This window comes from Callorhinus ursinus, unplaced genomic scaffold (assembly GCF_003265705.2).
Source record: "Callorhinus ursinus isolate GAN/ISIS: 27379988/994484 unplaced genomic scaffold, GSC_fseal_2.0 scaffold80, whole genome shotgun sequence".
In the NCBI taxonomy this organism is placed as follows: domain Eukaryota; kingdom Metazoa; phylum Chordata; class Mammalia; order Carnivora; family Otariidae; genus Callorhinus; species Callorhinus ursinus.
In genome coordinates this window covers 3,365,878-3,393,090 of record NW_027397142.1, presented here as the reverse complement: position 1 = coordinate 3,393,090, position 27,213 = coordinate 3,365,878, and the positions used below count along the sequence as shown (strand labels likewise).

The window sequence follows — 27,213 nt, the reverse complement described above, 5'->3', positions numbered from 1 at the left end:
GCCTCCGCGTTCCCTTCTTTCCCGGGACCGGCCCACTCGGGCCGCACTAAGGGGGGGCGCGTTTCTCCGCGTCCCTGGGGCCCCGCCCTCGCGAGGAAGCGGCGGCCACGGGCTCCGGGTCTGCGGAGCGGGCTTCGCGGTGCCCTTGCCCTCGGGGCCGCGGGCCGCGGCGGAAGCGCGAGGCGGCGCCGGCTGGCAGCCAGCTCGTCGGCGCTCCCCCTCGGCGGCCGGCGGGATGGTGCGTCCCGCAGGGCGCGCGCGGCTCCCGCGCTTGGGCCGCTCGGCGCGGGCGGGGGCGCAGAGGGAGGGGGAGCGGGCCCGACTCGCAGGACCGGGCCCCGGCCGCGCCGTTGGGGAGCGGGCCCCGCCGGGCGGGGCGGGAGCCGCCGCGGAGCCTCCTGGCCGCCGCGACCATGTCGGACCCGGCGCTCAAAGTTCCCGAGGAGATGTTCCGAGAGGTCAAGTACTACGCGGTGGGCGACATCGACCCGCAGGTACCGCGCCGCCCCCGCCCGCCGCCCCCGCTCGCCGCCCGCCGCGTTCCCGGCCCGTCCCCGCTCCCGCCGCGGGCGCGCGCCTGGGCGCCAAACGTGGAGACCCCGCCGCCCGGGGCCCGCCGGCCCTGCCGGCCTGCCTGTGTGGAGACTGGGCCACCTGGCGCCGAGCCGGCCTGGGGGCGGGGGATGCGGGACCCGAGGTACCAGAGGCAGGGGACGTGGGAGCGGGGACCTGGAGCGGGGACCTGGGGGGTGGTCTGCGGGACCCTCTGGGGGGAGCGGCAGGGGACCTGGGGGTGGGGGTTCTGCGGGATCTGCGACCGGCGGGAAGCAGAGGACAGGGAGGGGACGTGGGGGTGGTCCTTGAGACCCGCGGCCCGGACGCCGGAGGGCAGGGGGTCTTCGGGAACCACGATTGGGGGGGCGTGAGGGGAGGGACGGAGATCTGGGTCAGGCGCCACTGGGATCACCAGCGGGCAGGGCACCTGGAGGGTGAGCTCAGAGAGGGCATGACGTGGAGAGGGGCCACTTTCTGACCGGAGAGGAGGGGAGGGCGTAGGGTGGGAGGGGGCATACTTCGGGCCTAGCACGGATTGTCCCCGGCCTCCGCCTGGTGGGGGACCAGCGTCCTGTCGCGTGTGGTAAGTCCCCGAGCCTGCCACCTCAGCCAGCTGCTGCTTTGCCCCTTTCTGGGGCAGATTCGGACAGGGGGCGTCCTTCTTGCTGCCCACCCCGTGTGTCTGGGTTCCGAGAGCGGACAGGGTGGAGCGGGTGGAGCTCTACTCGGAACCCCAGGTCCAGGCTGCCGGGGGCTTAGTGAGCCGCCCCTTGTGGGGCCAGCCCCCGGAGCTCACCCGTCTGGGCCGTGGAGCCTCAGTAGTGTGCAAAGCGGTCAGTGTGCCACCCGCGAATTCCCGTTTTTTGATTTTCCTAATTGGGGGGATTAAACAGTAAATGTGGAAAATACCCAGGTAGCACCATCACTGTGAACGTTTAACAGGCTCACGCCAGAGGATACTGTTTTTTTCTAAGTTTAAATGATACTTCTCTTTAAATATCAGAGTGTTACTCTTCCACCGTGGAAGCAAATCGTAGTTGAATATCTTTTTCAGGTCGTTCCTCACAGTATTCCCTTTATTGAAGTGTGTGCAGTTAAAGTTTCCTGGGGTGTCTCCTTTGCTGTGAGTGCTAAGCGTGGAGGCGAGGGAAAGCAAAGCCAGGTGATCAGACCTTAGTCCTCAAGAGTGGAGGCAGGTGTTTAACCAGTGACCTTGGTTGGCATGGAAGGAATTATGGAAGGCTGATTGGTCTTGGCCTTCTGGAGGCTGCTCTGCTAGTATGTTAGGGAACGAAACCAACTCCCTTGCATGACCCCCAAGGTGGACCCTTTTTCTACTGTAACTATCGGGTGAGGAGATCGAGCCTTGAATCTCAAGGTGCACAGGTGTTGAACCCAGAGTGATCACGGTGAGCGCCTGTAACAGTGGCAGCTTTTTCCAATATTGATAATTTTCCTGTCTTTCACTATCCATCCTTCTCCCCCACCTCCTTCCTACACTCTTTATTTCCTTTTAGGACTTTGGCTCTTAGGAGGGACTTGAACCAAATGTTACTTAAAACCTGGAACAAGTTGAATTGAAACCATATTTGCTCAACTATGAGTCAAATCTAAGTGCTTAAAAATGTCCTTGGCAAACCACTTTGATGTGAAACAGTATATTTTCTAAACGATTTAGAGCCAGAAAATTGATTCCCTGAATCTTATAAAAATGGATTCAGAAAGTTCACGTATATTGAACACCTTGTACCTGTTAAGGCGTTGGCCTAGATGGCAGATGTAATCTGAAGATGAATGGAACCTGATACCTCTCCTTGAGGTTCCCTCGTTGCTGAGGGCTGGGGAGCACACCTGAAGACGTTACGGTGTAGGGTGGTAGGTGCAGCAAGGACAGACTTCTCTGCTGGGGTGCCTAGGAAGAGGCACCACTGAACTTTTTGAAAGTAGGTGTCTTCTCAGTGGGGTGTTGAGCTCTACACAGAACTTAAGAGGAAGAGGTGGTGTCCTTTGTGTGGAACGTGTGTGCTGAGGAACGGAGGCATTGATATATTTGGGATACACCAGGATGACCAGTACACCTGGTGCTGAGTGATGTGAGTTAAATCTAGTAAGATTCAGTAGTGTGGAGGCTGGAAAGATGCCTGTGGTTTGGGCATCTTTCAGTCCATGAGAAATCAGTATTTCAGCAGAGTTGTAGAAAAGGCAGTGGGTGAAGAGTGAGCAGGAAGTGAGAAAGTGAAGACAGGTTGGTCAGTTGTTCCAAGGGATTTGTCAGCAAGAGGAAGCAGAGTAGGGGCCTGGATGTGTGTGAGCGCGAGTGAGGACCAGTGGGAACTTCATTGTTCGTGGGTGGAAGGGGAGACATTGAAATCTCAAGACTCCTAAAAAAGGCAGTAGGGTTGGAAATGCAGACTGGAGGATAGATAAAAGGAGGGTGCCATATTCTGTGGGTCACGTCGAGTGAATGTGGAAACTAAAGGTGCTTGGAGGTGAAGGGAGGAAAGTGGAGGTGACCTGTGGCTACAAACCAGTTTCTTTTTACTTAGAACAAATACTTAGCATCGGCTCCAGTTGCCATCTCTGGGTGGTCAGTAAAATATTCTGAAAAAATTTACCTAACTTGTGGGTAATTTGAGCTATGTAGGCATCAGGTCACCTTCATATGTGGTGCACATCTGGGCTCTTCGGGCTCTGCCCTCACCTCCACCTGTCCCTGAAGTCTCTGGCAGGTGAGTAGCCTCCGGTTCTTCACTTACCTCTCTGCACCTGGGGACCTCACTCTCAGAACTCTGGCCACTACTGACTCCCCATCTGGTGGGGGCCCACGTTTTGCAGGTACCAGTGAAGTCTTTTCCTAGACCTTCCACATGGCATCAGAAGGATGTGCCCCAAACTAAAGGACTTTTCTTGCTTCCCCACCTCTGCACTCATAACCTGTTTCTCCGTGAATGCTCCTGTTGTGTCCCCAGCACTTTCTCTCTTGCACTTCTGCCCCTTCCAGGCACCGAGTCTTGTGCATTCTCACTTCTTCCTCCTTTCCCTAGTGACAGTCCTTGGTTCAGTTACCTGCTGCTTTCCCCTGGACTACTGCCGTTGTCTCAAACTCAGTCCATTCTTTTTGCACTGACCATAATCTTTTGATAAAATCTGGTCATGCCATTTCCCTGCTTAAATAAAACACTTGCGTCATTCCAGAAGACACTTTTGTATGAGAATAAATTGCAAACAGTTTTGCATAGCACGTGACAGTCTGACCCTGTCACCTGTCCAGTGTGTTGAATGCTGCTCTCCCCCCCCCCCCCCGCCCACAACGGCGCATGTATTTTTGTCTCGCTAACTCCTTAAGTTCATCAGGGTTCTGCTCATGTAGCTCCTCTTCTAGAAACTTTACCATTTGTGGCGAAACTACCTGTCCCTAAGCCTTGAAGTTTGAGCCTGGGCACCCCGTCTCAGCCCTGAAATGTTGTCTGTCAGACCTTCTGTTTTCAAGACAGAGACACTACCTAGTACCTGGCTCACAGCCTCCATGCTTACTTGGTCAGTGGATCAGGATCTGCTGCTTTCTACTGTCCTCAAATGTTTGATGGCATATGACTCAGTAAAAGGTTATTAATTCTGTGTGGTGAACATGGTGTGTTTTTATTAGAATTTTCATTGTTCACAACAATTTGTGTAAAACAAGAATGAAATGCGGTGTTTTTCATTTTAATTTGTGTGGTTTTTTGAAGGTTATCCAGCTTCTCAAAGCTGGGAAAGCTAAGGAAGTGTCCTACAACGCTCTAGCCTCACACATAATTTCGGAAGACGGGGACAATCCGGAGGTTGGAGAAGCTCGGGAAGTCTTTGATTTACCTGTAGTTAAGGTTAGTAGTAAGTCTCATTAATTTTATACACTTCATGATGTGTCTTGAAATCAATACAAAGTCTTCCTGTAACTCAGAGTGTTTGCCAAAATACTGCTTTGTATGGGAAGCAGCGTGAAGCCCGTTGTGTTAAATCATGCTGTGGCCAGGTTTCTGTACATTACAGGTAACTCTTGATGGGTCTGCTCATGCACCTGCGGTGGTGTGGCCGGGGTTCCTCTCTGCCCAGAGCTCTCTACGCCAGGGACATGTCTTGGAAATGGGTGTGTCAGCCTACAGCGATGGGCACTGGGGATTCATGAGAAAGTGTGCTCTCTCCCAAGGCAGGCAGAATCCTGTCAGGTCATGACCCCTGGAGGGACCACTTTCCATCCCCACTGTGGCAAGTGGTCTTAATTTCCAGCTAGACACATTGGAGGGAGTCCTGCCTCCCATTTGCTGTGCTGTTTTAACTGCTCACCAACAGTGGTCACCGTGACTGTTTCTCCCACTGTCCACCCGGTGGCCATTATTGGTACTGTCTAGCTGACCTGGGGTGCTTGGTTCTAGAAAGTGGGGGGCCTCACCTGGTGGGTGACTTGTTCAGAGTTTGTTGATCTACACACTGTGGTGTTCTCTTGCTCCTTGTAGTTAAGTTGACTGATGTTAAATGCATGTTTTGAAATGTAATTTTGTAGTTTTGGACCTTCAGTTTTTTTTTTTAATTGTAGCTGTTATATATTTGTTTTAAAATAGTTCAGTTACACTACCACTTTTTTTTTATGCTATCAAATACTTTGCCTAAAAATCAGTATGAAAATTATTATGGTTTAATAACAAGAGAGGCTAGGAGTTAGGAAAGATTGCCAGTAAGTTAGACTGGGGTGCCGAGAAGCTGGCCGCTGGGAAGTCTGCACCTCATCAGTACCCAGGTCTGAAGCTGCCTTGCAGGCTTAGGAACCTGATTTTTGAAAATAAACCTGAAAGCAGATCTGTCTCATGAGAAGGTTCTCAGAAACCAGATTCTCCAGAGGCAGCACGTCAGAGTGTCTGTTAATTTACAGCAGTGACATGCGGTGGTCACGATCCTGCCCTAGACTCCTTGTTTCGGCATGGCCAGCTCCTTCGTGAAGCCCGAACATCGGCAGGTTTCCTGCTTGATTCACCTGACCCCACTTGGTGAGAGAGACAGGCTTGTGACAGGCACACTTGCCTCCCTGGGACCCTCCTTTTGTCTCTGGTTTGCTTCCATTCTTCCTTAGCTGTGGGGATGGTATCTCGGCTCCCTCAGCAGCCTGGAGCCCCTTGTCTCATGACAGTGACTTCCCCTAGATTGTGCGGGTTGCTGCGTGAACCTGAAAAGGGCAGCCTTAGTAACCAGTGTTGGGGACTAAGGTCATTGTTGCCAGACCATTTAGAGCAGTGGTGCTTAGATCTCGTGACGCTCCAATCCCTTTTCGCAGCGGGTGCTTTGTATATCCCCTCTACTGTCCCTTTGTTTCTATGTAAGAGGATATTACATAATTTAAAACCTGTGTGTACACATTATGTATAATTGCCCGACCTGAAATGTAAAGGAATAAAAAAGGAAAATAAATGTGTATTTCAGTGTATAAATCCTTGGGCACAAGTCCATGGAGGATGGGGTCAGGAGGTGAGCTGCTGGGACCGGTCCGATGTGAAGTGACTGCCACAGATGTGGGCTGGTCCCCAGAGCTCGAGGGTGAGGGAACCAGCTGGGACGTAACATTTCAGAATGGTGATCCGTCCTTGCTAGAAGGCCAAGCTAAAAAAGCAGTCTTCTTCATTTTACATGTTGTATTTCTGGAAAAGTCAGGCTGTAATAAGGCTGCATAAAATACCTATTACCCAGCTTCTATAATTACCACCATTTCGCCAGTCTAGCTTAATAGACCCCCATCCTGCTCTTCCCCTTTGGCTGTGGTAGCATGAAATGAGGCCCCAGGCACACTCATCTTTCATCCGCTTCACAGCTCCAGGCTGCTTGTGATTTGTGGCAGGGACCATAGTGCCCCATGACAGGACGATGGAATCTGTCAGCTGACCCAGTAGTTGGTGTGCACCCCAAGATGATGCTGCCAGACCCTCAAGTTCTTAGTCTGAGTTCAGCTGGTGGAGGCAGAGGCCCGGTTCTATAAGCACAGATCCTTGGCCTTTGACTTACTAAATTTGTCAAGTGGATTTTATTATTACTATTTTTTTATTTTTTAAAAGATTTTATTTATTTATTTGACAGAGGGAACATAAGCAGGGGGAGTGGGAGAGGGAGAAGCAGGCTTCCCGCAGAGCAGGAAGCCCGATGCGGGGCTTGATCCCAGGACCCCGAGACCATGACCTGAACCGAAGGTAGAGGCTCAACGACTGAGCCACCCAGGTGCCCCGACAAGTGCATTTTAAAAATAAGGCATTCTAATGCACGGAGACAGTTTATCATTTACATATTTGAATTGTATAGATGTTTAAAACTTGCATCTTTAGTCACCAAAACTTATAGAATAATTTTTGTAATGGAAATCTATTTCTCAGTGGCCTTAGGGCATCATTGGAAATGCTAATTATCCCGACTTAGAGTGGGCTTATTTTTATATATTGTTATCGGCCCTTGGGATAAATAACTCCTTGTTACTATGCTTTTCTAGTTCTCCATTTCTGCTTTATTATTATTGGTGTGTCCTACTGACTTGGCATTATTTTATCTAGACTCCTCTAAGTGAGGGTCTGAGGATGGGTCTGCTCTGCATGAACATTATGACTAGCCCTAAATCCTTAAATGGAGATACCTATACTTGCCTCCTCCCCCAAGTTCGCAAAGGGACACTTCCCAGGGTATGTGCTGCATGAGTTGGAAGGGGTACCTTTCCAGAGTGTCTGCTTCCGTGGTCACACTCCTGTGCTCACAGGCACCTCTCCCAGTGTCCTCAAGAAAAGTTGCACCTTCACCTGCCCAAATGCTGTCACAGTGCATCACCCCCAGGCTCTGAAAATCCTCCTGCACTCTAGATGAAGGGATTAGTAAAGCAGCCTGGTGCTAAGCCATGCAACCAAGGGTCTCCACAGGGCTCTGGGTGTTACTGTGGAGAATAAAGCTCGTCCATGGGATGATATTGATTGTAGAAGAGTCAGAGCCAGTAACGGTTCCTGATGCTGGCCAGCCCCCTTTGATTAACTGAAGTTTGCCCAGGATTATCAAAAAACGTGAAGACACATTGGCTGGAATGCATGAATAGAAATACGAAATGCTGTCTTTCAGCGTGGTGCACTTAGTCCAGTAAGTTAGCGTGCTCTGCAAAATCACCAAATCATCGTGAAATAATGATCCCAAGTACCACCAGTGTTTATTTTTTTAAATATCCAGTATTCCTACACCCTATTCACAGAAGACACTCTGTTATAAACTGAGGCTGAAACATTGTTGATGTCACCTGAAAAACGAGGGGATTTGGTTTTCTAAAGTCCTTTTAAGGTCTGCATGACAAGACTGGAAGATCAGTGAAGATCATGAGCCTGGACTACAAGGTGCAGGAGAGCAGAGACCGCATTTCTCTCTTTCATGGTTCTATTCGCAGTGCCTTGCACCATTTCTGGCACAAAATAGATTCTCGATAAATATTTGATGAATAAATTGATGCATAAAAAATAAGTACGTATGTACATTTCAGTGGGTTGAAGTTTCTGGACTTTTCAGCTGGCTAAATCGGATATTATGTAGTTGAATGTAACTTTAAAAATTAAAGGTAAAAATGTAAGATCATTTTTAAAAAATATAAATTACCCCAAAAGGTAGTAATTAAGCTAAGGTTTTATAATTAATCTGAATTTCGGAATTTGAGATACTTTTCATGGTTTGCAAATGTTCTGTCTGTTGGGGTTTGTTGAAAACACTCATGAATTTACACTTGGTTGGATTCAGGATTGAAGACAGGATGTTCCTGGGATGGGGAGGGAGTGGGGATGACTCTCAGGTCCCTGTTCTTACGCTTGTGAGGACAGTGTTTCCGGCTGGCCTAGATGCTTACGCTGTAGTAGGTGTACACCTAGAATTTAAATTTTTATAGCTAATGATTTTTTAAAATATCTGGTGGTACTTCATTCTATAATTGAGCTTTTCACCTTGGGCATTAATAACTAATCTTTGATATTTTTACTACTTGAATACTCATGATCTGGGTGCTTTGTAATTTATTATAACAGCTTTTAATTTCTACGAGCAATGCTGATAAAAAAATGTCATTTTGATTATAAATTGAACCTATTTTTTGATTTGAGTTCATATTTTCTTTTTCAGCCATCTTGGGTGATTTTGTCCGTACAGTGTGGAGCTCTTCTGCCGTATCCTTTTTGGGGAAGGGAGGAGGGAATCTGGGTTTAAGACTGATACGGTAACCAAGTGGATTCATTAGTTAGGGCAGAGTGTGTGTGTGTGTGCGCGTGCGTTCTCTGTGTGTGTGCACGCGCGCGCACGCGTGTGCGTTCTCTGTCCCTACTGTTTTCCATTCTGTATCAGATTTGATGTATTGATCCTTGTCATCACCCCTGGAGGGAGGGGCACCAGCTGTGGGGGAGCATCTCTGGGCTGGAACTTGGGGGCATGAACCCTAGTTCTCGGACTGGGCTTTATGATCTCAGGCAGTTCGCTTCTCTGGACCTCAGTTTTCTTGTCTCTGGAATAGACCATTTTTTTGATGTCCAGTTAGGTGGAATATTTCTAAATTGTAAGTCTCCCTGAACCAAATCATGAATTATTTGAAGAATAGATAGGGGAAGAGAACAGCAGAACATTTTTAGTTTCATGTATCGTTGTTACTTTTGATTACGTTGGATTAAAGGTTTAACAGGTGTTGACACCTGCTATGGGCTGGGTACTAAAACCAGAGGGGTCACAGAGATCTCATTGCTGCCCTCAAGGAGTACCCTTGCTCCCTCCCATGCCCGTGTCCCTCACCTCATTTCTTGAGTGTGGCTCTGGCTCATCGTCCTCCCCGCCTTGTGTGAGCTGTCAGGCTGTGGTTAGTGCCCTGAGCCTCACGAGTTCTGTCTCCCTCTGACAGCGTGGAGCTGCACTGGAGAGTCCTCCACGCATAACCTGCTTGCGGAAGTCACTTCTCGTAAGGGTACCTGGTACCACACCATGGTGTTAAAATTGCAGCCTCTGGCAAAGATGATGTCCTTCCCCTGTCTTGTTTTGCAGCTGTGCCAGGCAGTTCCTGTGAATGCATTTTTACTTATTGAACTGGTGGAGATGGAATCTTTTTATATTAAATATTTATAGGTGGCCTCAAACAGAAAACATCCCTTTGTAAGCAGTTCTTGAGGGATGTGCAGAACTTTAGCATCTCCAACTCAGAAGTCCTAAGATTCCTCATAATCTGAAGAGTTAAAGGAAATCCGTTCCTGTTTTAGTTTTTTTTTTTTTTTTTTTTTTTTTTTGGTTTCTTGGGAGTTGTAGTCTTTATAAGCCCAGGGGGGAAAAAGCCTGGGAGAGGGACGGGTAATTTTGAAAATGAGAGGTTAGTTCTTCCTGGTCTGGATCATCTATTCTCCGTACAAGATTCCTTAAGAAGCTGTCACTCCCCTGGAGTTCTTATTAAGGCCTGTTTCATAGCAGCTTGAAGGGACATAAAGGGAAGCCCGCAGACTGTTGGACAACACTAGATTTGCTTTTGTTCATGTTTCCCCAGGTCTTTGGAAGTAGAAAGTCCTTGAGGTAAAGGTAGGAGGTTGGAAACTGATCATGGATAGCAGGCCTGAGGACATGATTGATGGGTCTGCAGAGCATATTGCAGTGAGACAGGCTCCGGTATTTCTAAGGTTTCTCAGCAGGGCTGTGTAAGGGACTTCCAGATTGCAGTGGAATTTTCAGTCTGATCTGTTTTTCTTAATTCACTTATCTCAGTGGGTATACTCTTCTCCTGTAGGGAGAACAAAGTCATACTTTAACCCATTTTGAATTGTAGACACTCCAAATTCTTCAAAAAGTCATTGTGTTTGCTTTGAGTAGAGTGCAGGCACCTAGAGGTCACGTCTGCTTGCATAGAGACATATGCCCGGTGTCTGGCACACAGTAAGCTCTCTCAAGTGAATTTTATCTTGAATGAATTTTAAAAATCAGAAAACTGAAGCTCAGAGTTGGTCTTGCCCAAATTCCTAAAGTTAGTGGTAATAAGACTAGAACTCAGGTTCTTTTATGAAAGATTCTCTGCCAAACCACAAAAGTTCCATTAATGTTTCCTTCTAAAATAAACCTAAGACTTTTCATCTTCTTTTAAAATAATGGCTGTGCCATATGTGTGTATAAATATGTATCCGTGTGCGTGTGTGTGTGTGTGTGTGTGTGTGTGTGTGTGTGTGTAGTAAGCTAGCTCTCAGAGGTCAGAGGTTTTCCCCGTGAGTGTGCTGTGTCCGGCTTATTGAAACGATGTCCTTGGAGATGCTGGATCGGAAAGTGTGCCTCACACACCTCCCTGTTCTTTCTGTGCTGTCTGCTGACCTTCCTCCAGTCTGCCCCGTCTCACTCTGGTCAGCCTGCCTCTTTCCTGAGTGGTTCCGGGGGGGGGGGTGGGCAGGGTGGGTCACGTCCACGTGGGCGAAGAGGAGGTGCTAGCAAAATGCAGGTGGCACTAATCTCATTTAATTGGAATCTTAATAACTTTCAAACAGAGTAAATGGTTTTTCTCCAGAGTCATGTCAGATTTTTTTTGGAATCACTGCCTGCCTCTCCCAGGTAAGCATGGTTACAAGCCGTCTGCTGGTGTTCACACGTAACAGTTCTGCACTTTTAGAACATTGGGTTTATGACCTGTTGGTAAACCAGTTTTACAGAAGCTCTTTACTAAACTGCATATGTGGTGTGACCTTATGAGACATTTATGATTATTTAAATATTCATGCTTAGTCTTAAGATACAAAGTTATAATGGGTGAAAACGGTCTTTCTAATCTAAAGGATTACAAAGATACAAAATTTGAATATGAAAAACTAGTAAGAATGAAATTAAGATGACAAATTCAGTCATAAAGGCAAAGAATTTTTTTAATAAAGGGCTCATTTAAATCAAAAAAAACCTCAGTAGATAAGGCAGAGACATGAACTCACAACTTTTTATAAAGAGGAATTACAAAACAAGTGTGACTGAACATTTGACACACTTTATTATCCAAAATGTGAACATTTTCACAGCGCTGAGATGAGCCTTTCCCCTCGAGCTTGTGACCGAGCATCCGGCACTGCCCCCCCCCCCCCCCGCTGGCACGAGCGTACATACAAAAGTTGCTGAATCAAGAGCCCTAAAATACTCCTTTTCTTTTCCCCTGCAGTTCTCTTATGTTTAGACATTTATCCTGAACTGGTAGAAATAAAGGCAGATTGATGGATAAAGGTGTTTAGCAGAGCATTATGTAGGCTAGGGTAAAATTGGAAAAAAAAAATCAGATCCTCCTGTGTTTGGAAATGGTTCAGAAACCTCTTCTGTGCACTTACATGATAGCCTAACTACAGAGCCAGGTTTGAATTCTGCTTTATGAAAATATGGAAAGAGATGGGAAAGGCTTTTAGTGGGGAAAAGAGGCAGGTCATTCACAGCATCTGCAGTGTTAAGAGTAACTGAATAAAATATAGGAGAAATAGCCAAAAGGGGGGACCAAAATGTCAGTAGTGGGGAATTCTAAGTAGTGGGCAAGTGAATAGTCAGTATTTTTAAATTGTATTTGTCCCCTGCACTGCCAGCTAGTAAACCCTCAAACTATAAAAAACCATTGTAACAAATCCAGCGGGTGTTTGAACTCACTTGGAAATTACATAGGGCAGTGTGTTGAGCATGGGGACGGGAAAAGGTGTGTCGACAGTGCTGCCTCATGGACCCGCTCCCGTGGTGACCCTGGCGAGGAGCAGCATGGCCCCGTCCCTGTGGCAGCCTTGAGGAAAGGGCGTGTGGGGAGCGTTGGGGGAGAGCTGGGAGTCCTGTGTCTGTGACGGGGAGTCGTGGAGCCAGGTGACGCTCTCTTCTAGTGCCCCCCCGCTCCCTTCCACCCTTCCCTGACCACACAGCAGGCAGGCTCAGAGAGGGCTACTTTGTTTTTGTTTGTATCTCTTGTGAATTCCTGAAGTTCTTTAAAATTATAAAATTATCTTTGTTTTTGCTTCATTCATTTAATAGGGACCCTTGAAATCTTGGCTTTTTTTTGTCTTTTAAGAACAGGGATTTTGTTGATACTTGTATTTTTCACTGTTTTTCACATCTGTGCTGTAAATGTATGTAATGATAATGATCTTTGAAGTGGGCCAAAATGAAAACCTTTTAAAGACGGGTTCTGTGGCTCTATATGACTTTTATTATTCCCTTATACTTCTCTGTATGTTCCAAACGTACGATAAATACCAGAAAAGTTTTAAAAATGAAGACATTATTATTATTCCTTAATGTATAAACACCTGTATTTTGGCTAAAATGTGGGTTTTGCATTTAATTATATTTTCATTTATTGGATTTGTGGGTTCAGAGATACGGAGCCCACTATCCAGAGGGTTCAGGTTGAGAGAAAGAGAGGAAGAAGCTGGGGTGGGGAGTTCCGAGGTATTTTCAGGGACTGAGGTGACAGTGATGCAGTATTTAACAGACTGGGGAAATAAGAAAATAAAAAATGTGAGTATAAGATGATTTCAGGGTTTTAAATATGGTAATCAGATGTCCTTAAATATTAACTGAAATTAGCATTAGAAAGCACTTTTAGTCTTAGAAAAAACCAATAGTTACATTTAACAAGGTTGTAATAAATGTACCAGATTATTATTTGGAAATGCTTGAGTCTTTGCCATCATTATTCTAGTGTCAAGGTTATGGTACACACACCACCTGCTCTATGCTGTGCTAAATCCTGTGGCCCCGATGTCATTGTGTGAGTTCACAAGAACAGGCCTGGGTGTGCACGGCAGAGTCAGGGAAGCCTGTGGGGAGGGGAAAGGTCAGACCTGAGGGGCCTGAAAGAGTGGGCAGAATTAGAGCAAAATTGGGGAAGGTGGGTGTGTTTGTGGTAGAGCCACATGAAAGGAGAGAGGAGGAGGGCCCTGGGGAACAAAGCATGTTCTCGAGATGCAGGGGGCGGGAGGTGGGGAACATGGGAACTGAAACCAGGTGTTGGAATTTGAGCTCCCTAAAGTAGCCGGTAGGATGCTTCTTTCCTTTTTTCTTATATATTTAATTTTGCATTACACAGTTTACATTAGGACATTTAGAAAACGCAGGAAAGCAAACAAAATTAAAATCCTTGCAGTCCGATAGGTGCAACTTGTCTGGGAGCAGTAGCAGGACACGGGCGCGGTAGGGATGGGCGTTAGGGCCGGAGGGAAAGGCGTGGTCTTGGACTCGAGGCAGAGGTTTGGATTCGGGATGGCGCTGTGCACACAAGGCCCAGACAGGAAGCAGCAGGACTTGGTGACTTGGGCACACTTGGGACGGAGGAGGAGAAGGCAGCGCCCACAGTGCTTCTCTGCACCAAGTCCTGCAGGAGCTGCCTCCACGGTGAATCATGAATCAGGGGTGATGTCCTCCATCAGACAAGGAGCCCGGGGGAAATGCTAGCTAGCATCACTCCTGGAGATGGGAAACGGGAGCCTGGCTTCTCAGGGAAGATGGTGAAGTCGGTTTGAAACACGTTGAGTTTGGGGTATTGATTAGCTACCCAGATGGGGGGCCGTGGAGATGCGGCATGAAGGGCAGAGAATTAGCTTCTTGTGGAAGAAGGTAGAAAGGCACATAACCAGGAAGAGAGTCTTGGGTAGCGTGCAGTGAGGGAGATTTGGGAAGAAGAGAGACTTGAGCATAAATGGAGGTGGTGCTGAAGGAGTAGGGTATTGTTTTTAGAAACCAAGGATGAAATCAGATGCAACTAGTTTTTATTGCTGGAAAGGAGCCAGTACCCCAGGTAAAGGTCTGGAGCACTACTTTGTGGCAGGTAGTTGTGCACAGCTTCGTGTGTCCCCTCAGTCCTGCCTGTGACCCGGGAGAGGAGGAGGGCAAGGGTGCTGGGCAGGGACACAGGACTGCCGATTGGCCCGGGGGCCATCATGCTGTCTTAGGGGTCCATGTGGATCTCAGGTTCTGGGCTGAGCAGACGCAGATGTAGTCAGCAGAGGGGTGGGGAGGGGGAAAATGGAGAGCGCATGGAAAAGGTACCATCTAGGTGGTAGAGAGCCCAGGCGGAGGTGAGCAGGCGTCCCTTGGTCGTGTGGTCTGGGAAGTGGCCCGGCCTGAAGTTTTATCTAGGTGTGAAACTCATAGTGGGCAATGGCTGGGTCCATGGTGGACAGAAAAGTTAATTCAGAAGGACCTTTGACAGTGTCTTTATATCTTTCTAGCAAATTTATTAGGTAATAAAAACTGGAATCCAGAATCAGAATGATCTTTATGGATCACTTAGTACACTATTCATCGCTGAGGATGATGAACTGGAATCCTGAATGTGTCATGGGATCACATAATAAAAAGCTGTGCTTTTGAGTTCATGAAGATTGATCAGATAAGGATGGACAAGATTTTACTTGATAGGTTTTCATGTGCCCAAACCCTGGTTAAGAAAAGTGCACTGGGGACACTAATATTTTGTGGTTGCTAAAAAGTATTAATGTCAGTTTTAAGATGTGTTAACAGACAACATGCACAGTGTGCGTGCAGCTAAGGGACTTTGGTGCAACAAATACCCGATGAGTACTACTTTCGTGACAGGAGCAATGCCCAGGGGTGCAAATCAATTTAGATAGGCTGTCTTCCCCTCAGTAAACGTACGTTCTAGAAGGGGAGACAGACCCATGAATAAAGTGCACGTTGTAGTGCACACAGAGGTAAAGGTGGGTGTGAGGAGGGAGCCATCGGACGGTTGATCTGCACCAGGTGGAGGCTCTTTGGGTGTCTCTACCTTTTCCTGAACACTGGAGCACTCGCAAATGCACACATGCGCACGCCAGGCAGGACCCCGCCTTGACGAGAGGACTGTTTGCTTGGTGGCTCTCAGTGACCTTCTGTCTTTTCCCCGTCAGGGTGTTGATACAAGCTGGAGCTCTTTGTTGGAGTCTTCCAGAGCTCTCCCAGGGAGAGGTAGGGAAGGGAGCTTGTGCCAGCGGAAGCTGAGAAGCACAGACACCATCTGCCTTCTCCTGACCCGGTATTGATGCAGGCGGGGGCCCCGTTGTAATATGCTGGGTAGGTTTCGGGGGATAGGTCAAGAGTCTGATGGAGAGCCTGGCCAGGTTGTAATTTAAATCTTGAAGACTGAAAAGAAAAGCCCTTTCCATTCTGTATCTCAATCAACAAATATTTCTTGACTGCCTACCCATGTGCCTTGCACTGTACTAGGTACTGTGAGCGATATCAAAGAAGTTTAAGACGTAATTCTTAGCGAGACCCCCATCTTTAATCAGGACGGCTGTAGTTTCTAATCAGGGTGGGACAAGGACAAATTGGGGGGGGGGGTCTAGAACCAAGGAGTGTCCTGCTTGTGTGAGACCTCCCGAGAAGGGCGGGTCTTCCTGATCGCTGTGAAGGAAGCTCTTACTCAGTGGGGGCCGTGGATGAGATGACCGTCCTCTGCTCCACGTTCTTCGAGGAGAGCAGAGTGGGGACAGTAAGCCTGCAGTTCACTGGAGCGTGACCAGCCCCTAGATGCCTGTGTAGCTTGCTGTGGGAGTCCAGGGGCAATGGTAGGGGAGTGGAAGTCGAGGGTGGGTAAGGCGTGGAGCCAGAGCGCCCCGCAAACATGGCTGTGGTTGAGACACAGGTGTGGACGCAGCACCGGGGGTTGGCAGCCACACAGTCTACGGGTGGCGGGTCTGACCCGCCACTGAAGCAGTTGGGTTTGGTCTTCAGGTCTTGAGGTCACATCCAGGCTTTGTTAGCCAAGATGACGAGTTGGGTAGTTTACAAAGATTGCTTTAAAAGAAAAAAAAAAAAAAGGAAGACACTTTTCCCCAGTTATAAAGTTAACGCTCTTGAAAATTTGGAAAATACAGAAAAGTATAAAAATGAAAACAAAAATGTCCCCATAATTCCATCACCACTACCTATTAACATTTTGGTGTGGAAAGAGCATTCTTAGTTATTAATTATGCTGACACAGAATCATTAAATGAGCTGGTGTGGATGTTTAAAGCCTTTCAACCCAGACGCGCATCGAGGAAGAATCTGGTTCATGGAAGTTCTCTGAGTTGCCAGGAGCTACTTTTGGAGACCGTGTATCTGTTCGGGTCTCCCTCTCCCCCAACCGATGTTCTTTCCACAGCAGTACACTTCTCCCCGTTGAGACCCAGGCCTGTGACGCAGGCCAGGGAGGGCCGTGGACTAGGCTCGCTGCGGGTTAGTTCACCTGGGGCTGCACGTAACTGACGAGTAGCCCCGGCGCTCCAGAGAAGGCGCATCGAGGTTATGTTTCTTTAATTTCATTTTTAATAAAGATGATATAATGATTCATTGGAGTAGTCTGTATTATCGTGTAATCTCACCTCTCCAGACGCCGCAGGAGGTAGATGTTTTCGTGAAAGCCTCTAGTAAGAATAACAGTTTTCTGATCCAATCTCTGAAATGTGACAGTGACTAAAAGAGATTTTATAAAATAGTGATTTTTGAAGGTGATTTTATAAAAATGTGTGCTTACTAGGAGTCATAGTAGTGTGGAATGCAAAATAATTTCTAGAAACATTTGCAAACTGGATGAAAGTAGATGTAAAACGTTAGAGTTCTGGTGAGCTGAATAATGGCAGGTTTTAAAAAACATGCTGTTTATAGCGCTTTACAGAATTAACACAAGACAGTGTTCAGAATTCTTAACAACCATAACCCTCAGTTTATAATAATCCAGGAAAAAAATTGACTTCGTTAAATGATTACCTTAGAATTAATTAACACACCTTTCCTTTTCTTGTTTCTTTTGTCTTTTAGATCTAAAACTTTATTTTTTAGAAGTTACTTTTGGTAGTAACTGCCCTTAGAGAAGGACAGAACAGTGGGAAAATGCAGATAGGCCTGTGTTTAGACAGACCTGGGTTTTAAAAGCCAGCTTTTCTGATGATTAGCTGTAATTTTTGTAAGTTTGTTTCCTGATCTATACAGTGGGTCTGATGATTCCGACTTCACACGGTGGTCATCAGGATTAGGAACGTTTACAAAGCACTTGGCACAGTTCCTGGCACATAGTAGGCAGGCAATAAATGGTAGCTGTTTTTGTTCCAGTAAAAGCCTCTTTTCCAACATGAGCCATTTGATCTGGAGTCGACTTCATCACTTATGCAAGCATAACAATTATTCCTTTTATGCTTGCCTTATTTCCTTTTATGTGTTAAGTAATTACATTTTTCCCTGAGCTTACAAATAACTGTTTTTATCTTTTTATTTTATTCATTTCATAATTAGTATTTATTAATGACTAAGGAGTTCCTTAATGATTTTGATACTGCTATTTAAACATTTTAAAACATGACAGTTGTAAGATGGGATGATGTACTAGTTCCTTCTGCTTTTTTTCCCTATCACTTTTGTTGAAATCTCCATTTTTTTGGAGTGTGGATGTAAGTTTTTTTATTCATTTGGTGACGAGGCAAAAAAAAAATGTCTATAAAACTATCATGATAGGAATGAAAGTTTTTGTTATGCTAAGCAAATAGTTAAAAGCTCATCTATTTTCCCCACTAATACCCTTAAGTTTATTTCATTTGAGTAGATTGAGCAGAATTGTTACGATGTTAGAGTGTATTTTAATGATAGCCCTGCGTGGATTGAAATGTGTGTGTACCCCTCTGTCAGGTGTCGTCTGACGACAGGAGTACCCTGTGGGCTCTGCTCACCTTCTACGGGGGGGCGTGTCAGCTACAGCTGGACAGGAAATGCACGCATCTGGTTGTTCCAGAACCGAAGGGGGTAAGCGCTTCACGTTCATCTTCCTTGTCCGTATTTCCAGTCACGTGTTGTTACGTTTCTCTTAAATTAATGATTAGATTCCATGTACAAAAGCTGGTTCCCTCAGTTTGTATTCTTTAGACCCGGCTTCGTTCCACAGAGGCTGTGCAAGGGTTATCATTTCAGTGCTGAGCCAGATGTGGCCTCTAAATACAGAGAAATGTGGGTTTATTTCATGGAGAAAATGGGAGAGTTTTTCGAATCCCTTGAGTTTCCTTTCAAATCCAGTCAACCTTTTTTATTTGTGAAAATATGTAATTTTAGTCGTCTTCACAGTGTTTAAAAAGGCCTTGTACTGAGGTAACTTTGTAAATGTGTATTTGGTGACGTTTTCAAGTCTTTCCTTTTTAATCTAGAATATATAAAAACACATCTTGATAATTACAGGGTTCCTGTGTCTCAGCACTGGTGAGGTCACAGACTTTTGGTTCTCCAAGTGGGGCCCCAGGTCAGCGGCATCAGCCTGTCCTGTGGATTTGTTAGAAATGCAGACTGTACACCTACCCGAGGGCACGTGGGGAGCCCAGTCATCTGTGCCAGGCTCTCCTGGTGATTCTGATGCACATGAGAGTTTGAGAACCACCACTCTCTGGAAACCAGACTCTGGTCCTCCTGGGAACAGTTATTTATAACTTTGAGAGTCAAGGACAGTGTATTTATGCTGAGTTAACCTTCCACATACTGGTATCCCCTCCATTTTTCCTTATATCAACCTAAATTAGCGCTGTCCTCCTGTTTTCCCCGCGGGTGAGCTGGCGTGGGAGGAACGAGGTGTGTGCAGTACGAGGCCAGGGCGCCGCCACCCGGTGCACGGCTCGGGGCTGATACACTCCTGCCCTACCGGGCAGACCCCTTTCACAGGGGCTTTGAGACTGAGTAGAGCCGATGCACAGGTGTGTGCCATGCACCACCCTGGTTTCCTGACAGCAAATTTTGAGCCAGTGGGTGTGGTTGTTAACGTAGTAAGCCACACAATCCAAGAAGACTCATCTTTTGTGAAAATTTAAGATTTGAATCTTAAAATCTATTTGAGTAAAAAATTAGATTTTGCATAACAGTTTAAGGGAAATATTGTATGCTTTGGTTATACTATTTTATATAAATATTTTATAATTTATGGCTAAAAGTAAATCATTTGATTTTAGGTGGTAGTTTGAAAGGAAACAAAGTTTTTGTAGCTTTTGTAGGGATGAGCAACACTTCTGAAGAGCCAAATGATAAGAGGCAGTATATGAGTGGGGTGGGTTTATCAAACAGACCAGCTGATTGCACACAAAAATCAATGGCATCTCCTTAAGTCTTTTTTTCTTTTAATGAACAAAGAAATGTTTAAGTGGCATAGCGAAACTATCTTTCATACTCTTGAATTTTTAAAAATGCTCAGTTAAGTGGAGAAGAATGGAGGGATTTAGTAAAATCCACAGGACAAAGTAGGCTCATTCGACCCTGGCGAGGGCTGGTTCACGGCCGCTGCAGGCTTCTGCATGTAAGCGCACCCGCCATGGCAGCACCGCGCCGGCCCCCGCCCCCGTTGACCTCATCAGCCTCACTGCTGGAGCCTGAGTCTGCGACACTGAATAACTTTAATCTTGAGGATTCAAGAATTAGAATGACGTAGCTGGTAAATTAGCCCTGGCAAAGGCATTCGACATTGCTTTGCTCTTGGGTCACCTTGGTTTAAGCAGTAACTGTCTTTTGCTGACAAAAACTACTCATTGGTGAGAAGGGAGAGAAAAACCTGAGTGAAATATACCGTGTTTGACTTGAGTGTTGTGCGTGGGTTTGTATAGGAAGCAGGCAGGTCATTCCTGACGTGCTCAGGGCCCACACGCTGTGCAGACGAAGAACCCAGGGCTACCAAGGTGGATCCCAGCGCTAAGCCAGACGTTTCTCTCTGATGTCCAATATGCTCAGCAACTATACTTCATAGCAGTGGTTTTATTTTTGCTACTTGTTAACAGAATTTTAAAAATTTATTTTTTCTATTTATTTCCTATTTCAACAAACATCTACCTTGGAAAATGGAATATATAAACTGTTATAGGTCATTTTGTATATTTGTATTACTTATGTAGTTTATAAATGCTTTGGTATATATCCGGACTTGATGTTCTCCTGAGACAGCTCTGGCTCTTTTGGGACAGGTAGTCAAGAAATTAAGTCTCTAGTTTGCTATAAAAACTTAGTCATCTCTATTTACTGTGTGAGGATTGGTTTAACATTTCATACTTAAATATTTCAGAATGATTTTTAGAATAAAGAGTACCAAGTTTTTATTTTTGTTAATGTTTATGTTAATTCCCATTGGCACACAGTGCTGTGTTAGTTTCAGGTGCATGGTACCATGATCATCAGCACTTGCCCGCATTGCCCGGTGCAGGTAAGCACGTGGCCGTCTTCATGGGCATCTGCACATGAGTGTACAAATGCTTCTATCTTAATGAAAGATGTTACGGTTGATACATGCTATAGTTTTATTGAGTTATGCATTTAGCTGTCCCCACATTCTTCAACGTGTATATTTAAGATACACTTGTATCTTTTTTTTTTTTTTTTTAAGATTTTATTTATTTGTCAGAGAGAGAGAGCAAGCACAAGCAGGGGGAGTGGCAGGCAGAGGGGAAGCAGGCTCCCCGCCGAGCAGGGAGCCCGATGCAGAACTTGATCCCAGGACCCTGGGATCATGATCTGAGCCGAAGGCAGACGCTTAACCGACTGAGCCACCCAGGTGTCCCAAGATACTCTTGTATCTTAATAAGAAAATCTGTCACTTCGGTCATGGTTTAAACGCAGTGTAGTTTCAAGGAGTTAAACGTGCGGGGTGGGGGGTGGGGGTGAATCGACACAGTCCTGTGGAGTTGGTGGCCTGGCCCTTTTGGAGGGGGATGTAGTTACAGATAATGAAGCCTTAAAGTACTTTGCATCCTTTCATTCCAGAACCTGGGAATTCATCTTACACAAACAATTTAGGATATGTGTGTTGAGATTTAACTGCAGTTTTTCATCGTAGCAAAACACTATAAACAGTAGAAACAACTGGAATAACTAAATGGCACGGAGGTGACTGAGCAGTAATCTTTGACACCAGGGGGTTGCCTGAGTGTACAGCTAGGCAACACAGTGGCGAGCTTGGGGTAAAACGTACAAGCCGTGGGTGTGAGACGGTGTGATAGCGAGTGTGGGGGCCGTGATGGTGGAGGTTCATCAGTTAGAGGTGCATGAACAGTGTCATGGAGGAGCCAGGCCAAGCAGGAGTGCAGAAGGTTACTGGGGCTGAGCAGGGGGTGCAGGGATTTATCATGGCTGTCTCCACTCTCGGCTTTGTTCAGAAACGTACATTAAAAAGTTAAAAAACCAAGTGCCAATGTGGAAGTGCACATATGGACGTGGGAGGTTGTTCGTAAGACATTCAGTGAAAACACATCATAAAGTATCTGTACGCTGTGGCAGAATGGTGCCTCTCTCAGTGTGTATGTATATACGTATATATTCATAACAAAAATAATCACAGTGGTGATCGCTCATCATGGGGTCATGATTATACGTTTTCTTTTTGCTTCACTTGTTATTTGTGTGCTCTCCCATGACCAAGTGTTCCTTGTGTTTTAAAAAGGTTTAAAGTAGAATACCCTCAGCAGTACCAAAGTGAAATCCCATAGTTGTGGGTGGTCTCCTTCCTTCCTGGGAGGCAGATCCCAGCTGCGTGGTGCTGCTCTCGGCCTCGCCACACTGAGAGCGGCCGTCTGTTCAGCACCTGCACCTCTGGGGCCGCCCTGCTGACTGTCAGCCTTGACCCGACTGTAAACAGCAAGTGCCACCTTCGGTCCTCTCGACAGGAAACGGATTTTAGTGTAGGGCCCTAATGACGTGTTTGCCAGAGAGCTGCTGTTATCCTGGGCTGTGGGAGCAGGACCATGAGATTCTGTTAGTAAAGCGAGCCACAGTTACCAACTCATGTATTTTAGAGCTCCTGCATCCCATTACCCTTGCTTTCTATTTCCCATTTATTTCTTTCTTCCTTTGGGATTTGTTCCGTTCTACACCCTTACTTGCAGGAGAGAGAGCCTCTGCCTGTGACCCGCTTTTCCCTGGGCTGGGCGCTTTGCTCAGTGATGCCCCCGCCAGGCCTCACCGTGCAGTGCGGCTTTCCCTGAGTCATGGGCTCACCCAGTAGAGCCCTTCTCTAGTCTTATTCCCACATCACTCAGCCGTGGCTTCACATCATATTCTCGCTGGCCTTTGCTTTCTCTCCAAAGCTAAGTCGTAAACCTTATTAGGTCAGAGACGTGTTGTGTCCTTTGTGTCTCTGTGGAGTGAGCTCAATAAACTCTAGACACCTCAGTGGGAAAGCCTCCCCATGAAAAGTCGTCCACCCTCCCGTGACTGTGTCTGATGTCCTGAAGGAGCTCTGCCCTGCAGGTACAGCTTTGTAAAGTTGTCAAATAAAAACTAGACGAGGTAGCAGCTATTTCATTATAAGAGAATTTTCCATGGGATTGCTTGCTCTACTTTTTCCTAGAATACCATATTTTATAAAAGTTCCTTTTAAACAAAATCTACGACTACTATTGCAGGGATGAGGCCGGCCTGAGATCATAGATCTGTGGTTCATTTTGGCTCTAGTCCTGCATCTGAAAGGAATTTAAGCTTTTCTGTGAATGAAATGACAGTTATAGGTGCTGAACATTTCAGCCGTGTGCCTGTCCTAAAGTTCTGTTTTTAAAATCACACTTCTAGGGAATTTGATAAAACTTACAGCTTTGTTTGTGTGTGTTTGTGTTTTGCTTGTAGGAGAAATATGAATGTGCGTTAAAGAGAGCAAGTATTAAAATCGTGACCCCTGACTGGGTCCTGGACTGTGTATCTGAAAAAACCAAAAAAGATGAAGCATTTTATCATCCTCGACTTATTATTTATGAAGAGGAAGAGGAGGAAGAAGAAGAAGAGGAGGAGGAGGAGGTAGAAAATGAACAGGAGTCCCCAAATGACGGTAGTTCAGATGGAAAATCAAGCCCTGCCAGTTCTCAAGAAGGATCTCCTTCAGGGGACCAGCAGTTCTCACCCAAATCCAACACTGAAAAATCTAAAGGGGAGTTGATGTTTGACGACTCTTCAGATTCATCACCCGAAAAACAAGAGAGAAATTTAAACTGGACCCCCGCTGAAGTCCCACAGTTAGCTGCGGCGAAACGCCGGCTGCCCACGGGAAAGGAGCCTGGCTTAATTAACTTGTGCGCCAACGTGCCCCCCGTCCCAGGCAACATCTTACCTCCTGAGGTCCGGGGCAACCTCCTGGCTTCGGGACAGAATCTCCAAAGTTCTGACAGATCAGAAATGATTGCTACTTGGAGTCCAGCTGTGCGGACACTGAGAAACATTACTAATAATGCTGATATTCAGCAAATTAGCCGACCGTCAAATGTAGCACACGTAAGTCGCTCTTTAAAGAACGGAAATTTAAATGATGGATTTTAGAGTTGGGTTTTATAGCCTGTTTCAGTATAGTTTAGTATTTTTTGCTTCTTCAGAACAGTTAAGTTGCAAGCAGTATTTGTGTGAGAACTTGTTTTACAGTTGTGTAAACTCTAAAATTCCTGCAGGATGCCGGTGACGAGAGTGTTTGCCCCTGTAGAAGGGTTTCCACTCTTGTTTAACTTAAAGTTAGCAGTGGCAGAAGAGAGAGAGAGAGAGAGAGAGAGAGAGAGAGAGAGAGATGATGTTGACCAGGTGTTCCTTATTTGCTTATAATGAACTTCCGGGTAGGTAAATGGCATACCATGAATTACTCCTTCATTACAGAAGCCTTAATCTTAGTTGATAGTTTTATGATTGGAACTCGTTGATATGGAATGGATTTTAAAAGTTTTAGTAGATAATGTCTTTCAACTTAAAACTAAAAGAAAGTAGTGGAGGTGGTATATGGGCCACTGTGTACATTTTTATAGGTCAAGGAGACAAGGTGGCAAATAGGAACAACAAGTTTCAGGTGGAGAAAACAGACAAATATGAACAAAAGGGCTTCTGTGGGTCTAGGTGTTTTGAAGACTGTGATAAGGGGTCATGTAATAGCCGTTGGGGGAAGGAGGCTATTTAGACGAGGTGATCTGGGAGGGCCTCATGAAGGAGGGGTGTGAATGACAGGCCGTGGGAAGAGCTGGGGGCAGAGAGTTCCAGGCAAAAGGAACAGCAACTGTGAAGACCCAGAAGCAGGCGTGAATTTGCTGTGTTGTAAGGGAAGAAAGAAAAGTGAGACCTGATGAAGAGAGAGCTGGAGCACTTGGGGGGGGCCCGGGCCCCCAGCGCCTGTACCATTCTCCCGAAGGAGCGAGGCCACCTTCTGAACAAGTTGTTGGGGCTCTCGGAAGGGTGACCAAACGTGTATTTCTTACCGTAGATGACAGTGTCACTGTTGAGTATGATTGTGGTGGTGGTTTTAAAAAGTCTTTTATTGGAGATGGCGTGTTAAAAATATTCTTTTCTTCTGTCCTCCCTCCCTTGATTTGGCAGTGAGTAACTGATAGTATGTGGTTCTTGAGACTCTGGAAGGTGGTGTCATCCAGAATAAGGTCGACGAAAAGAAAACACCTTCTTTAGATATCAGAAGGAAGAAAATTAAGATGGCACGAAGCAACGTGTGTAGGGGAATAGAGGGGTAATCGGGTTTGAGGAGAATGGAAAATTCTGGAATAGTTGATAGGGATACTGGGAAGACAGTATTGTCGGAACTGGTTAGGACCCAGTTTAGGTTGGCGACCTAGCTTGGGACATTAGGAAGAATAAGGTGGTAACCAAGTCAGGAGGGGGTGGAGGGGCAGGGATGATGTCGCAGGAAGAGGAAGAGTGGAGGCGGTCAGAGCCTGGTGTAGTTGAATTAGCGATTTTGGATGTCTGCTGACTTTGCAGATGAAAGACTGAGGGAGAGCAGGGTTGCATGCCAGTAACTGACGTCACCTTTTGCCTGACACCTTTGGTTTGGTCCGAATAATTTTTTGAATTTTTTTGCCAAAATCATGAGATTCTTTATAAAAGTGGGATTTCTGGCATTTCTCAAGAAGTGGATGAGCCCGTATTTTGCAGTCTGAATGGTGACAGTGCTTGGTGGCTGAACCGCAGTTTCCCCTTTTGCGGTGAGGCGCCTTTGGTGGGCTCACTCCCCATGCCCGTACTTACTACCCCTGTCTCATTGTACTCTGTCTGACTTTCCCGGGGCCCAGGGGTGACTGAGTTTGCATAGAGGACAGTCTGGAGGGTGACTGGGAGTGACAGCTGAGAAGTTCCCTGAGGTGAGGTGGTCAGAGCATGGCATGGCCAGGCTTGTCCAGGTGCTGCCCATGCTCCCATGGGGTCCCCGGAGGGGAGGGGAGAAGACGGAACACAGAGTGCGGTTGGGGGGGGTCCATGGGCAGCGGCACCCCTGCTGGGGAGTGGGTGGCAAAGCCATGAGATGTGGTCCCAGCGCCCCGGGGCTGTCGGGGGAGCAGGGGTGGTGGTCAAAAAGCTCTGGAAGGCCAGGGGCTTGGGGCGGGTAGGAGAAGGCAGCAGGGAGATAGCCTGGAGGCAGTCCGAAACCAGGGAGTGGGTGTCCCTGAGGTGGGAGAGGCTGGGGCGTGCAGGCAGACCTGTCCTGTGCGGATGGAAAGACGCGACATGAGGATTCAGTGAGCCGGCATGCTCAGCCCTCTCAGCCTGCGGCCCGCAGCCAGCCTGGGGAGTGCTCGCTTACCCCTCCTGGAGTTGAGGGATCAGGAACGGGGTCAGCCATTCAAACAGGACAGACGTGCTCCCTGCTCTTCATTTGCTGGCTCTGCAGAGAGTGCTGGGGATCACTGCTGGCCTTTTGTACTGTATTGTAGTGTCGCCTTGAATCCCTCGCTTCCTAAGTTAGTATTTGGATATGCAATAATCTCATGTGAGGTGGAGGTAAGTGACCACACCAGGGAGTTGGGGCGCACCCTGCAGGAGAGGTGTCAGAAGCCAGCTTGACGCTTGCCATGTGCTGTGAGGTGGGAAGCGGGGAGGGCCCGGCCCAGCTCCAGGGAGAGCAGCTGTGAAGAGGTTTTCTGAGTTTTCAGCTGTGTAAGAACCTAGGACGTTTTCCTGCCGCCAGATGTGAAGAAAATGAATTTTTGAAATGTTACAAATGGAAGACAGATTTAGCTTAAAATTAGATCAGGGCTTGGAAGGATATAGCTAACCATCAAAATGTGTTTAAATTGCAGATTTTTAGTGGTTAGGAGCCATATTGTTTGCATTGTAATTCTTTATGTATTGGGGCACTCAATAAGTAAGTAATTTAAAGATTATGAAGGAAAAATTCAGACTTGACATTCATTAAAAACTGTTTGCAGTATGGCACATTATGTGATCACGCAGCTAAGAATCTTCTTTCTTTGATTCCGTGGGACTAACGTACGTGTTCAGCCGGAGGAAGATCAGAGGGTTGAGAAGCCGTCTGATGAGGACAGGAGGTGTCCTGAGAGTCCTCTCACTGGCTGACCTGCCAGGTGCCTGGCTTTCCAGGCCAGTGTCCGTCTCACTGTGGCCGGTGCTCTTGTCCTGACTTCCATCTGCTCCCAGCTGCCCTGTGCTCACAGCCTGGCTTCCCCCAGCTTCTCAGCTCATGGTCACCACACAGAAGGTGCTCCGGCCCTCCTGGCCTCCTGCAGAGTCGTCCTGGCTGCTCTGAGATGTGAGAGCTGAGAGGAACAGCTTCGGGCTCCTGGCTGTGGAGCATACATGAAGGGTCCTTTGGACCCCCCAGAGCTCCCCTTTCATCTGGGGGTGGGGGCAAAGGAGCAGGCAGCACGAGGCAAACGACCGGCTCGACCCTGCTCATTGTGGCAGACAGGCCTTTATTCC

The 27,213-nt window shown here is 46.9% G+C and overlaps 1 protein-coding gene across 3 annotated transcripts in view; it reads left to right on the top strand.

The window, feature by feature from the left end:
- Positions 1–292: 292 nt before the first annotated feature.
- PAXIP1 (PAX interacting protein 1) overlaps positions 293–27,213 on the top strand; it is a 53,209-nt gene continuing 26,288 nt past the window's right edge. For 2 of the 3 annotated variants that reach the window (XM_073887532.1, XM_025862170.2), the window contains exons 1-6: positions 293–494; positions 4,284–4,418; positions 8,704–8,747; positions 11,076–11,139; positions 18,202–18,315; positions 23,146–23,784. In XM_073887532.1, coding sequence (XP_073743633.1) covers positions 414–494; positions 4,284–4,418; positions 8,704–8,747; positions 11,076–11,139; positions 18,202–18,315; positions 23,146–23,784 — 1,077 coding nt within the window. In that variant the 5' untranslated portion in view covers positions 293–413. The remainder of the gene's footprint in view (positions 495–4,283; positions 4,419–8,703; positions 8,748–11,075; positions 11,140–18,201; positions 18,316–23,145; positions 23,785–27,213) is intronic. The other variant, XM_073887533.1, reaches the window with a different exon arrangement.